The 13,860-nt window shown below is 52.9% G+C and overlaps 5 protein-coding genes across 5 annotated transcripts; 1 reads left to right on the top strand and 4 right to left on the bottom strand.

The window, feature by feature from the left end:
• Positions 1–211: 211 nt before the first annotated feature.
• CABS01_14637 (uncharacterized protein) lies at positions 212–1,967 on the bottom strand (the record flags this gene model as incomplete). The annotated part of the gene is made up of 3 exons (XM_060547975.1): positions 212–989; positions 1,050–1,350; positions 1,409–1,967. The coding sequence occupies 3 exons, from the start codon at positions 1,965–1,967 to the stop codon at positions 212–214; spliced, it is 1,638 nt and encodes a 545-aa protein (XP_060393092.1).
• A 475-nt stretch (positions 1,968–2,442) lies between these two features.
• Positions 2,443–4,659, bottom strand: CABS01_14638 (uncharacterized protein; the record flags this gene model as incomplete). The annotated part of the gene is made up of 5 exons (XM_060547976.1): positions 2,443–3,260; positions 3,317–3,585; positions 3,658–3,852; positions 3,906–4,406; positions 4,526–4,659. 5 exons carry the CDS (start codon positions 4,657–4,659, stop codon positions 2,443–2,445), a joined length of 1,917 nt encoding a protein of 638 aa, XP_060393093.1.
• A 2,110-nt stretch (positions 4,660–6,769) lies between these two features.
• On the top strand, positions 6,770–8,059 carry CABS01_14639 (uncharacterized protein; the record flags this gene model as incomplete). Its single annotated transcript, XM_060547977.1, has 4 exons — positions 6,770–7,088; positions 7,148–7,327; positions 7,542–7,940; positions 8,007–8,059. 4 exons carry the CDS (start codon positions 6,770–6,772, stop codon positions 8,057–8,059), a joined length of 951 nt encoding a protein of 316 aa, XP_060393094.1.
• A 349-nt stretch (positions 8,060–8,408) lies between these two features.
• Positions 8,409–10,082, bottom strand: CABS01_14640 (uroporphyrin-III; the record flags this gene model as incomplete). Its single annotated transcript, XM_060547978.1, has 1 exon — positions 8,409–10,082. One exon carries the CDS (start codon positions 10,080–10,082, stop codon positions 8,409–8,411), a length of 1,674 nt encoding a protein of 557 aa, XP_060393095.1.
• A 909-nt stretch (positions 10,083–10,991) lies between these two features.
• CABS01_14641 (uncharacterized protein) lies at positions 10,992–13,490 on the bottom strand (the record flags this gene model as incomplete). Its single annotated transcript, XM_060547979.1, has 1 exon — positions 10,992–13,490. The coding sequence occupies one exon, from the start codon at positions 13,488–13,490 to the stop codon at positions 10,992–10,994; it is 2,499 nt and encodes an 832-aa protein (XP_060393096.1).
• Positions 13,491–13,860: the final 370 nt, after the last annotated feature.

Consider the following 13,860-nt stretch of genomic DNA (forward strand, 5'->3'; position numbering starts at 1 on the left):
TGAACTAAGTAAATACCCAGGGTATACCCAAGTAGGTACGAAGCCATCACAATACTCATACAGCCTTGCTCCTTTAAGTGCTGCCAATTCAAATTTCAGTGACATGGATACGATTGGACTGAATGAGCATGTAACTATTCGAAGGAAAATGGTGCGTAGACGAAAGAGTAACAAATCGCCACGGGAAGGATCCACAAAGTCATCACATATCTCAAGCTGATCTACCTAATGACAGGAAACCACCGTTCAGAGTAACATTGGTAGCCTTACCAGATGCATCAATGGTGAAAACCACTCGAACGTCCACACTTGACCCCAGAGAGTCAACGTCCTGCCAAGTAATACAGGTCGGCGTGCCCATGTCGACTGGAGCGCTCTTGTCCTGGAAAACCGCCACAAACTGGTGTTGAGTATTCGAACCAACGTTGCTTGGATACAAACGGAAGTCCAGGTCCTCCAACTTGATGCCTGAAGCATTCGCAATCTGGGCACGGAGGTCATTCTCTCCAGCTTTTAAGGTCGAGACAAGCAGCCCAGGCCCGTCGCGCGAGGTGTTGAAAGCGGCAACGCCCCCAGGTCCTTCAAAGATGCCAACATATCGCGCCGTCGCCTCAGTAGCGGCGAGCTCTTGGAGCTTTACAATCGCCAGAGAGACGATGTCGGCGTAAACATTTAGATCCGGACCGCGGGTTGCTTCAGTATCGTGCGCGAGGATCGCGAACCCAGCGTTGAAGTCAGGGGCTAGGCCAAAGTAGCTCGCGTAGTGTCCAATCAGACCAGTCTTGGTGAAGACATCGAGAACGGAGCTGTTCGCATATTGACCAGCGTGATAAATCTCCCAAGGCCTACCGACGCCGTTGCGAAGGTTTGATGTGTCGGCAACGGGCTGCAGCCAGCGGCGAGTGGTGGCTGGTGGTATGAGAAGAGAGCTTAGCATGGCGTGGCCTGCACGCGCAAGATCCGAGGAGGAGGAAATCATTGAGAGTGCGCTGCCAGGAGTTAGTCTTGAGCGACTAAGACGTAGAAAAGATGTAGTGTGGAATACATACGCTGGTTCGCCGGTAGCTGAAACGTTCAGATCTCGAGCAAACACCTTAGCATCCTGTAGTGATGATAGAAGGCCGCTGTTCGTCATGTTGAGAGGTTCAAACACACCAGTCGCGAGAATGCTGTCGAATGTCGTGTTTTCACTACCTTCAACTTTGTTTGCCTCCAATGCCAGGGCGAGGAGCTGGAAAGCAGCGTTTGAGATAATGGGCGTAGTGTCAGGTAGGAAAAGTGGCGGTTGACTACCGAAATTGTCGATGAACTCATCGCGACCGCAATACTTGCTCAAAACACAAGTGTAAGCTAAGAAGAAGCGATTAGTGTCTATGTGTATGCTTTGAGACATTCTTAGCAAACTCACATTCTCTCGCCAGCCCAGACATCTGACCTGCCAGTGACCCGACAGTGATATCATCCCACTGAACTTTCATCTCCCCTGTAGAAACATGCTTGAGCTCTGGCAGAAACTCTGTGATGGGCTTTCCCCATTGCTCGTCTCCAACCTCGACAAGCCATGCGTAGACGGTGAATAGTTGGGTTAGAGTACCCAGAGGAAACACCGTGTTGGAATCCAGTGTCGAGTTCTGCGGGGCTTCGGGGGCTGCGTAATGATACTCAAAAAACACGGGATCCTCTTCTGCCCCATCTGAGCCCGAGAACAAGACCACTGAAAAAGAAGTGGTGTTGGGTGCGATCTCACCAAAGTCTTCGGAGCCGCCCGCTTTCACAAGCTGGTCGAACAACCCCGTAAAGCTTTTGGTGAAGGATTTGACAGCTTCAGCGTTCTTGTCGATGGTCGGCATATGATAGTAAGCTTTCAAGAGAGGGCATGGCTGATAAACTGGGTTTCCTGCAAGAGTTATCGGAAGAAAATACAATGAAGCCACTGCCGAAGCAACAGACAATATGTTTTGACGCATGATGAGGGAATGATGTAGATGATGCACGTATTATATGAGGCACGAAGCTGTTTCGGTATGAGATGGCGATGATGGATTTCGACCCCATCTCCACAGCGGACTTCAGATTTGTTATATACCATTCTTCAATGCCTCTCGTCCGCTGTCCTTGTTGCAGCAGGTAGACTATTACCAACTCGACTACGGACACGGAGGCCGCGCACGCAGCACGTCTCTAGCCTACCGATTTCAGGCAGTATTGTTGAAGCAACGACTGAAGATACACCGATCCTCTATTCAAGATCACGTGGACTGACTGACACTAGTTTTCTTCCGCCTGCAAGAATGCTGCTCGCTCCGACAGTCATTAATTCCGACAGCTAAAAGGGGTAGGATGTCCAAAATCCGACTCCGAGTCCGTGTCCGACCCCGCCACAACCGTGGACTCAAAGCCATTAAATTGCTGCCGCTTCCTCGCATTTTCAATAGGATCGCACTAAAACTGCGCTCCGCCACTGTGTTCGTTGCCCATACCATTGCCCCAGCCTCTGAAAGGAATGAAAGAATCTGGTAAGAAAGAGAGGGTATCCATGACGAAATCGGGGTTCGAGACTAGTGTGGCGGTGTTGGCCATTGAAAAGTCCGGGTACGCGACATTTCCCGCCGACGGCACCATGTTCTGCGAGAATATGGAAGACGCGACTGTGTAATCTAGGCTTGCGTTTTGATTCGAAAAATCCGAGCTTGGTGTTCCCATGGTCGTAAACCCTGCAGTAGACGTTGGCAGGCTGGCATGGATACTATGGGGCGAAATTTCTTGCTGCTGGGCTTGTGCTTGTTGCTGAGCAGCAGCCTGACTCTGAGCATGGAGGTAAAACTTCTCGACCCGTTTTGCACGAATCGCAAAGTGGTAGAAACTGTCGCGGTCGCCTCTGTCATCAAGGTCTGGTGAGCTTGCAGCGTCGAGCCTGAGCACGACCTGGCGAATGGTGTGTGCAATGTCTGCAAACTGCCTCAAGTGCTCCGCCATGAACCCTACCCGGGGATCCGCAGCTAGCAGATCCAGCCGTGCGGCTAGAGTGAAGCCACAATGCAGCATTACCCAGACTATGTTTGGGAAGTAGACCTCTTGTCCATGAGGTGTATGGAGGAGGACGCTAACGAGCGATTTGGCCGATACTATGCTCTCGGATAAACCTGCGATGAACCGCTGCATTGGGGCGTTTTGCGGGTTGTTGAGACCAAACGGTGTCTCTGGTAGAGACAGCTGGTTCAGGCAGAGCTGGATTGTGTGTAATTGGGGCACCAAGATTGCTACGATGAATGGTTAGGAGTCTACTCGGGCTTGTATACACGGGCATTCAACTTACGACAATCGCCAAGAGCGAAGGTCAGCCCGCTCTTAAACACGTCGACCCTTTCCTTAGCTTCTGATACCGCAGCTTGAATCTGCATAGGATCTAATGTCGACTCGTTCTTCACAATGTCATCAATGTCTTCGGCTAACCGCTGTAGGCTGATGATGTACGGAAGGTACTGATCAGTGGGGTACTCAGAGATCTCCGCTAGCTTCTCAGCAGTTTCGGTGATGTAACTCGAAAGAGTAACTATGCGAAGCTTCTGAAGCACGATACTCGTGCTACGAGGGTTTGAATATTAGCTGGGGGCCCAGCATCACAGCCTGCGGGAACCGTCGACTTGACAGACATACCAAGATGAGAGATAATACGTCCCAAGAAACGTCCTACGTTCATCTAAAGAGTCGACATAGTCTTGTGAAGTGCTCATGCCCTCAACGTTCCAACGTTTCGGGTTCTTTGGCCTATCGAAACGCAGATCAGACACTATGCTCGTAGCTAGATGAAGATGCTGTGAGTATCTCTTCGGCCTTGGTTGGAAGTGGGCCCTGTGACGAGGTTAGTGCCAGGGACATGGAGGGTTAGTGTGGATTCGCATTACCAGGCGAGATGGACGAGGAGGCCCTGGAGTACGTCAAGGCAGGCAAAATCACCCTTCACCAAGCGGACCGCGATGAGGTCGTTAAACATCTGACCCAGTGCTCGCTGCAGGCGGACATCATCGTATGACGAAACAGCGAGAAGGCCGAGCAGCAAGGCTGGCCTTGACTGCCTCAAAGAGCTCACATTTTCTGATGCTGGGATGATGATGAATGGAAAATGAGGTGTCAACTTGGTACGAAACCTCTCAAGGAGCTCCTGGCCTTTGTCGATAGAAAGCTGGCCGGCCTCGAATGGGTCATGAACGCCGGTGCCAAGGCTACGACCGGCTGGACCGGCATCACCGGCTCGGGGATGTTGAGTGGATGAACTGCCAGACGAGGCAGCAAGCTGCGGAGGAGTCCGGGTTTGATCGGGCGTAAGGCTTTCAGAGGCGGAAGGACTTTCGGTCACAGGTTGGGCGGGTTGGGCCGGCCTCTCCGGAACCTGCAACTTGTTGGACCTTTTGCGCCGTCTCTCGCGTCAGTTTTCGGCGGCAACCACCCGACGTTGGACAAGGAAACTTGTGAGAACTACCTGGAACGCGGCCCGGGCGGCTTCCTCCCGCGGGCCACAGCATACGTGCAATCTTTGCCCAGCCGGAGGCATCTATCGCAGACGTTGGAGTCCTGGGAACGATCGCACTTGATTTTGGCGTGGGCGCATGTACGACACGTCTTCAAAAGCGGGGTTGGACTGCGTTGGCGAGACTCCATGACGCAGACGCACAACGGGATACGTGCTGACGGAGGGGCGGCGGCGGCGGCGGCGCAACACGGAGGAGGGGAAAGGGAAGGGAAGGGGGCTAGGCGGTTCGGAGTCCTCGGTGTGGTTAGCCAAACGGTCATGGAAGAAGCAGCATCGCTACGGACACGGGGTGAAAAGAATTGATTTGGCGTACGGACACGGGGTCGATGAGTCGGGGGGGCCAGAGAGACATTAATCTGTTCCCAGCGAGATTGCGGACGGGGTCGACGCCGCCGACACAGCCGAGTGTTTAATGTCCGATCCAACGGTGCAGGGGTCTGCGGTGGCTTAGATTCTCGAGCTAGGCCAGACTAACGCTCCATCACTAAACTCTGAGAGGAACGCGATCCACTAAATCAAGGCTGATCAACTGCACGGAAGCCTTTTTACCGCGGTGTGATGAGGCTAGCAGGTCGCCTTCTTGTCGATTCAATGATTGCTGGGCCAGTCAGAGAGCAGCTCACATCACCAGCGCAATCGCAACGTCGCATTGAAGAAGCGGAAGGATGCAGTAGCAGGGAAGTCTTATTGCCAGCCGTGCCAGCCAACCCCGAAGCTCTTGAAAGGCTTGATGGAATTGTCTAAGCTCTGGGTCACCGCCAGTCAACACACCGCAAGGTACCTTACGAGGTAGGATCACAAGCATCTCATAATGTGAACTATTTCTCAGATCATCAAGCTTGCCCAGGAATTGGGCGGAAGTGGATAAAAAGGATGTTCGTGCACGTCGCAAATGAGATGCGATACTTGATATTCGATCGTGCTAGAAAGCCAGTCGTACATCTGAAGTGACGTAAATTGTCAGCTGCCGTGTTTGAGAAGACCTCTGAGTGGAATCCGCAGCACGTCCCAGAGCTCGGAACTTTTCTTTCTTTCTTTTTCTCTTTTTGTTTTTCGAACAAAGTGGCACACGATTGAACATCGTAGGCTCTTTTGTCTAATTATTACACCATCGAAAAAGACGATGCTGTTTCATGTATCATTGTACTGGCTTGCTTACGGTTACGCCAGAAAAAACCGGCCGAGGCCATTAATTATTGCTGGTCAACGTTGATTCAAGCATTGCTTCGATCCGACAGCATCAACACGTAGCCCAATTAATAGATATAAGCCCAGACAAGTGTCCTTTTTGCGAAGTCATTCCCAAAAAACGGTCACGCCAAGAATAAGATCACCACTTTGCATCGTACCACAGCAGTGTCTTAAGTTGCTACCCACGACACAGGATGGATCCACTGACAGCCGTCGGGCTGATGGCAAACATTTTGACCTTTGTCGATTTTGGCCTTAAAGGCCTTAACGAAGCCAAAATAGTCTACAAATCCTCATCAGGTCTCACTGAAGAAGCTGCCAACCTGTAGAGATTTGCTGAGCAAATGTGTCGTTTCGCGAACAATCTCCAGACCCCGGAGCCCATGAAACTCGATGACGGCGAGAAGGTCCTCTGCGCATTAGCAAAAGACTGCTGCAAAGTTTGTGGGGATATTCTTACGCTCATTGATGGCATACGATCCAAAAAGCCGTTTTCCGGAATACATGCAATCAAGTCGTTTGAAAGGCGTAAAATATCAAAGTGATTTGAGATGATTACAATTCAAACTCAACTCCTGCCAGAGCCAAATCGGTCCTCAACTCACGTATATCACAAGGTTTGTCATCCCTTCTGCATGTACACATAGACAATTCACCTCTGCTAAATTTTATGAATAGTGAAAGAATCGTCTCAAGACTCAACATCTTGGTAGGAAACGAAAAAGACAGCGTTTCTCGGCTGCAAGAGATCAAAGGCTCTATCGAGAGTCTACAAACTATTAGCGACGTCTGCAGCCTGCGAGACTCTATCAAAGGCGATATTCAGAAGCTTTTACTCATACCCCAACGTTCGCTTAAACACCTTGCTCAGAGGTCTATTCTCAGAGCACTTGAATTCGACACCATGTACTACTGCTATGACACGATTTGCGACGCGCATGAAAAGACGTTTCGGTGGATATTGGCCGATGATTTTGAGGAAAAATGTAACGTCGACTGCCCGAATGGTCGCCCAAATGAGCTTTATCCGACAGCGGGACTGAAATGATGAAGGAAACGAACCTCAAGGTCGACGCTACTTCCGCTCTGGCGGAAGACAACGCGCTTGTGATCTGTACAGGAGTTGACGGGGATGACTTCCCACTGCTTGCCAGAGAAGTCTCACATGGCCCATATCAAATTCCGTCATCAAAATGCTTTGCCACTTGCGAAGAGCGCCGACACATCCGACAGAAGCTTACGCGGTGGCTATCTTCAGGCAGCGGGGTGTTCCACTTCTCGGCTAAGCTCGGAGCTTGCAAGTCGACTGTGATGAAGATGATAACCAACCATGATGAGAGCCGAAAGCGGCTTGATACTTGGGCAGGTGAGTTGTCCTTTCTCAAAGGCTTGAACGGAATAGCAATCTGACAAGGATATCTGCAGGCGATAAGACTCTGATTTGTGCCAAGTTCTTCTTCTGGAACTCTGGGAGCGAGCGGCAAAGGTCCATCTCCGGTTTATATCTCGGGCTGCTCCATGAAGTTCTCTCAGCTCATCCTGATCTCACACCCCATGACCTTCCCTCGTTCTGGGAGACGGTGTACACATCCTCTTGGCCGGCCGGTGAACGAATGCACATTTCGCCATCCCAAGCCTTACAAGGTCTTGACCGACTCTTTCGAGGGAGCGACATAAGTCAGAACTACCGCTTTTGCCTTTTCATCGACGGCCTAGGCGAGCTTCACGAAACGACAGAATGCTCGTATTCTGATCTGACTGAGATGATCTACCGCTGGTCTTCCCTTACATCTCGACTTACAAGTTACGATTAAGATAGATCGCATGGAATCGATGCTTTGCAAGTTCGATGATAACAAACAAAGCCTAGGAAATGGATCCAGCACATATTTCAGTGACGTACCCGCATTGAAAGATTGGTGTTTTAGCCTACGCCCACGACAGATCATTGAGCTGTGGTCTTTCGAGAACAAAGCCCGGCTTCTTCACCTACTGGATGAGATAAATGGCAAGCCAGAAGCCAAGCTTCAAAGAGGAGAAGAGGCAATCAACGAAGATGAGCCTCGGTCCCTACCCTTAGGCGAGAACCGGAATACTGGGCATGAAGCGGTCAACGACGGAATCGGTGTGGCACTTGAGCATCTGGGAAAGCGAGCCATTGTGCCGAGACTATTCGCGCATGTTTTCATCGTTCGTTTCGCTGCCACGCTGGTCTCAGGTAAGTACTTGACTCCTCGAGTCTCGCGGTAGTCCCTTCGCCAGAATGTTGCTAACAACACTGCAGTATGGCTTCTGAGCCAGCTCTCTGAACTCGCTTTGAGACAGATTCATGCTTGAGGCGGAATTTTGCAGAGAGTTTGGAGTTTGGCGATAGGTTTGTATTTGCAAGAGGTTCTCACGAAGTCCAGTATTAATTGACATCGTCGGGACCAGCTCCCAGGGTCTTCTTCACAGAGAAATGTTGGGAGCCGCGTCTTGTTTGCGTTGAATCTTGAATGTTAGAAGGGTGTAGTTTGAAGTGAATCCATTTGTGAAATTTATGTGCGCCTTGCAATGCCTCGTTCCCGGAAGGTATTTATCTAACCGTACTCGCACGAACCCATGGTCAAGAAACTACCGACGCAGAAGTCATGGCTCAGGAGCAAACTGGGAACCTTCCAAATACCTTCAAACGGAAAGGGAAATATCATGACAAGCCAGAAAGCTCCTCAAAATCAAATCCCTTGAATCCATCCTCAACAGCCCACGCCCTTCCCTTCTCTCGCTCATACAACGCCTCACATGCTCTACCCACAACAAGAAGCCCAGGCGGCCTGCTCCCCTCAGCCTCAATGGCTTCAGCAACATACCCCAACGTCGTCCGAATCACCCTCTGGTCAGGGCAACTCGCCCGCTCAATAACAGCACACGGCGTATCCCTCGGCCACAGCGCCCTCTTCGGTGTGCTCTTCTCCTCCCCTTCGCGCGCAGCAACTTCCGAGTCGAGGTGAGTCGTCAACTCCCCAACCAATCCCGTAATCCGATGCAAAGCCATCAAAAACACAACCGTACGGCTGGGGATATACTCTGGCGGCGTCGGCGCCTTGCCCTTCTTCCCTGTGCCGGTACACACAAGGACCTGATCCGCGACATCCCTCTGCGTAGGCGGAATTCCCGCAAACAAAGGCGCGCTCAACGACGATGTGATGCCCGGTAGCACCGTCACCCGCTCCCCGAACCCGTGCTCTCTGAAATACGCCACCTCCTCTCCTCCGCGGCCGTAGATGAAGGGATCGCCTTGCTTTAGCCTCAACACCGTCTTGCCCTCCTTTGCGCCCGCCAGCGCGAGCTCGTGGAGTTCTTCTTGGGCTTGGTCTGCGTTGCCTGGGAACTTGCGCGCAATCTTGACTGGGGTGCGGCGCGGGATAAGGTCCAGCACGCCTGCGGGGACGAGTTTGTCTGCGAGGATGAGGTCTGCTGTCTGGATCGCCTTGTGGGTTGCACGGGTCAGGAGGTCTGGGTGTCCTGGGCCGCTGCCCGCGAGGATGATTCTCCCCTGCTGCTGCGGGCGTGCTGCACCACCTGCTGCGATGACTGGTGGTGGTCTCGCCTCTTCTGGTGGGTTTCCGAAACCAGAGTACGACTTCAGTACAGACTCGACGTCCTCGTCGTTGATGGCGGCGAGCCGCTTCAGGGGCCAGTACTCGCATACCTGACTCAGCCACCTCATGCGCCGGTTCTTTGCCGCGTCGAGATCTGCCTCGGTGACGAGTTTGTTGAATGATGCCGTCTGGTCGAACGAATCGTCGACCTCGTCTGCCGCGAGACGGTCTTCCGTTTGGATGCGCCTGCGAACATCGCCTAGTCTCGCGCAGGCGGCACCTAGATCCCGGGGAAGCGCGGCGGCGACTTCGCGCCGGATGCGGGAGGCGAGCTTACAGCCGCGCCCGTTTGTCGTAACGCCAATTTGTAGAGGTCCGTCGGTATGTGTTGATAGAAGTGAGAACGAGCAAAGCTGCGGCGCGTCGACTACATTGATGGGAATACGATGCCGTCTACACAGCGCTGAAATTTGAGCTGCTTGCGGGGAGGAAGAAGATGTGACGAAGACGGCGTCAACGACGTTATCGACCTCGTCGCGACCTAGAGTGAAGAGGTCTGTGTCGGCAAAGGCTTTCCTGTGCCATGCCACCTCGCCGGCGTCGATGCGCTTCTGGAGGCCGTAGTGGAGGTCTTGTGTGTCTGGGGCGATGAGGATCGGGGTTGCGCCGGCGTTGATGGTTTGTGTGCAGCGGGCTGCGGCAAGGGGATTTGTGCCGATGATGAGATGTGTGTTGCCCTTGCAGTTGAGGGATGTGAGGAGTGATGTTGTTGTCGCCATCTTGGGCTGTGTGAGTGAAGACGATGAGTCTTCTTCTTCTTGCTGCTTCTTTTTCTCTCGAGTTCAAGTACACGATCCCCGTCTCTCCAGATGGTCGAGTGAGGGTCGTCTAAGTGGAGTATGCGACAGAGGTCGTAGTTGAAGAACCAACAGTCCAAGTGAGACCAAATGGACGAGAAATGAATCGAGAACGAGTAGCAGAATCAACAAAGTCTCATAACTCTGAAGTCAAATAGAGAAATAAAGCATTGATATGAATTACTCACTCATTGTCCTCCCCCAAGATTTGAGTGAAGCTAACTAATAAGGTAATCTGCCAAAGCCCGAAGACGGCCGGGGACCCGTGGGACCCAATCATGCGGCGGGCAAAAAACGTTGGTTGGCCAAATTTTCATTCGCTGGCGATGACACCATCCCGACAGCCGTCCGCCCCAGTGGCCCCAATCCCCTTATCGGCGCACCACCCGCACCGTGACCACCGCAAACGCGCTGGAGGCCCAGGGCGATGGCGTGACCAATCAGCGGCATTAGTGACCGACTCCCGCGGAGCCGTCGCCGGAGATCCTTCAGTTACCGTCCCTCCTTCGACCTGTGCTCGCCGATGCATCTCCGGTGTCGAACACCATGTCCGCCACTTTTGGGTTAGACATCAGATAAACATTGCACTTTGCATGCTTGGCTTCACAGAACTGTTGTCAAATCATTGAGTTGTGGTATTGTAACATGATGTGGTTAGCTCATCCTCTGAGCTATGTGCCTTAGTAAGGTACCTCAAGGCAAGGCAGACCGTGATATGCCTCCATTCCCGCCCATCCAAGATCTATTCGGTTTTCGTGGTGTTGATACAATACTTTTCCCGCCCGCTTTTTTTTTTGTACACAATCCTAGTATTACACCTCAAGCTTACAATTATTCCTCATCCGCCTTGGCCAGACTCTTCAACAGCTGCTGGCGAGCCGCCTTCCTGCTCGTCTTGCGCTGCGGACCAGTTGATGTTCTGCCCTCATCCGAGCCAATAACACCCGTCTCGTTGATATCGACACCAATCACCTTCTTCTTCTTGCTAGCAGCCGCCTTTTGACGCTGGGCTCTAAGACCGCCGTCATCAAGCACCTCAGGCCTGCCCAGACGCACGTTGCGACGGTTGCGCGTCTTCGCGCCGAGCGCCCAGAGGTCACCCCACTTAGCCTTGCGCGCATCATGATATGCCTGCTTGCTGAAGCTCTTCGGTACCGTCCAGCGCTCAATTTGCGCGTTGGGCGTACACACATCGAGCGTGACGTGACCGCGACGCTTGATGGGCGGGAGAATCTGGCGGGGCAGGGAGAGCATGTCAGGTGCCGTCTCGGACGTCTCGAAGCCCTCAAAGGCCCGGTCGGCGGCTTCTGCGCCGGCGAGTGGTCCCTCCTTTGCTGCGACGCCGCGCTGAATGGCGATGTAGCTGAATTGCACATCGTCGTGGTTGCGGTGTGTTGCGCCCATGATTCTTTGCAAGAACGGCGGTCGCACGAAGCGCTGGTTGAAGTGACAGAAATCCTTACGTCCAGTACTCTTTCCAGGAACCTGGTACATCGGACACCCGCGGTGATTTGTGCAGGGCGCAATGATCATGCCAGGTACCTTCTCTCTCTCGAATGCCGGGTTGTTCTCTTCGCTCATGGTAAGATTTTCACCTCCAGGAGGGATGAGGAACTCGGTAAGCAGGCGCTCTCGAACATCAGCCACGGCTTCAAAACCGCGCGGCTGGCCCTTTTCTAACAAGATCAAGACACCGCCGTTGGGATTCAGAAGTGACCAGATGTTGTTGAGAATAGCCTTGCGTCTGTGGCCTTCCTTGACGGGAAGCATCAGGTGAGATGCGATGATAATATCAAACATCTTCCTTGGCTGGGGGTTTTCGTTGGCATCCAGGTGAAGATGTGCGTTCTCGACTGAGTGATGGTAGTCGGGAAGACGGGGAAGGAAAGTCGTGTTCTGCAAAAACTTAGTGACGCGAGTCCGCAGCTTTTCCGATCCCACCACCACGCTCTGCTTTCCGGGAGGGTTCTTCTCAGTGACCTCTCCGCGAGACTTCATGGCGTCCCACTCGGCGCGCGACACATCCTGCCAGGCCAAGAGACCAGCACCACCAGCGCCAACATCGAGAACGCGAGGTCCACTCCCGTTCTTGAACAGATTCCGCAGCCAGTCCGTGCCCAGGCGTTTGCGAACCTCGACCAAGCTTCCCATGGCCGAGGCATAGGCGGGGGGTAGGAAGGCAGACACGAAGGCGTCCGCCTCAATGTCAGACATCTTGTTCTGCCAGACAGCCATGCCGATGGCCTGTTGTTCCATGCCCATCTTGGACGCCGGGGTGGCGGGTGAGTGTGGCAAGCCAGGGCCTCCGAATGCTTTCTCGGCAGCCTCCTTGACGTGCTTAATGTCTGTTCTGTCGAGCATTGATGTGACCGGTGCAATGTACCCGCCATACGGCAGACTGACTGTGCTCGGGTTTGTCGAGAAGTGGCCCTCCCTCGAGAATGGGTGCAGACGTCCTGCCCGCTTCGAAGTCCCTTGATCCTGGATGCCATCCTGGCTCTCGTCGAATTCCTCTTCTTCTTCCTCATCCTCTTCGAATTCCCGTTCCTCGTCCCGCATTTCGTCCTCCTCCAACATCTCCCTGTTTTCTTCCTCCACAGCGCGGGCGCTGGCCTCGAAGTCCTTTTGCAACATCATGAGCGCGTCATACTCCCTCTTGTTTCTCGCCACCATGTTGATGTATTTGTCACTGCCTTCTGGCGCTGCCTGCTCGGTCGGCTCTGGCACTATGACCTGAGCAGCAGCAGCAGCAGCAAGCTCATCACTCGTCTCGGATGCCTGCTCATCGTTGTTTTCCGCCGCTTTTTCCGACTTCTTGCGGGCGTACTGCACTTCTTGCAGTGTGCCGCCCTGGACCTGGCGCAGCAGAGTTGGGCTACCGGACCTGTCTCGTCGAACTCCTGCAGAATGCTCATCGTTCAAGTATTGTATTCCCACATCCTCTGGGGACGTCTCCCTCAGAGGCGGCCCATACCACCGCTCGTATAATGTGTATTCCTCCTCGCTGAGGTACCCCTTGGGCAGTGTATCTCGGAATCGCTGCCTCGCCTCTCGAACCGTCTTCTCAATTTCGGCGGTGCGCGCGAGTAGTTCGGCATCGTTGCGATTGGGCTCGGGGTCTTGGAAGCTTCGTGATGTTGTTGAAAACGTCCTGCGGGTGTTTGCGTGTTGGTCTAATGATCGTGTCGCAGCTAAGCTGCTCTGTCGTGGGAAGCTTGATCGAAGCTGTCGGCCTGCGGGGGATGAACCAGCTAGTGTATTTCCGGCCAAGCTCAATAATCGAGCTCGACAGCTGGGACAGGCATTTCGGAGACCACCTGCTGTCAACATGATTGCCTTTTGGGTGTGGATTGGTGGCAACGCAAAGTTGTCAAGGAGAAAAATCGCCTGTGAACTTTTAGGAGCTGTCGCATGGAACATTGAAATTTGGGTAGCTCAAAGATCGGCGCCCCACTTGTTGGAAATGAGACGCTCCCGATTGGCTTCGACAACAATGCTGTTCTACCAAGCATGACATGGATTCAACTTCAGGTATTCGAGATCTCAAGCTACAACAAATCTAGAAACAAAGTGACAGACGCATGACGAGTAACATGTATTGGCTGAAGAGCTTCGGGAATCATCTTTTACTCCGTATTCAAGTTTATGCAATTGCGCTTTACTTGTAAGTTCCGTCTTCATCTATCAGGTACTTTGGGTA

This window comes from Colletotrichum abscissum, assembly GCF_030869225.1.
Source record: "Colletotrichum abscissum strain IMI 504890 chromosome Unknown Scaffold_56.1, whole genome shotgun sequence".
NCBI classification, from domain to species: domain Eukaryota; kingdom Fungi; phylum Ascomycota; class Sordariomycetes; order Glomerellales; family Glomerellaceae; genus Colletotrichum; species Colletotrichum abscissum.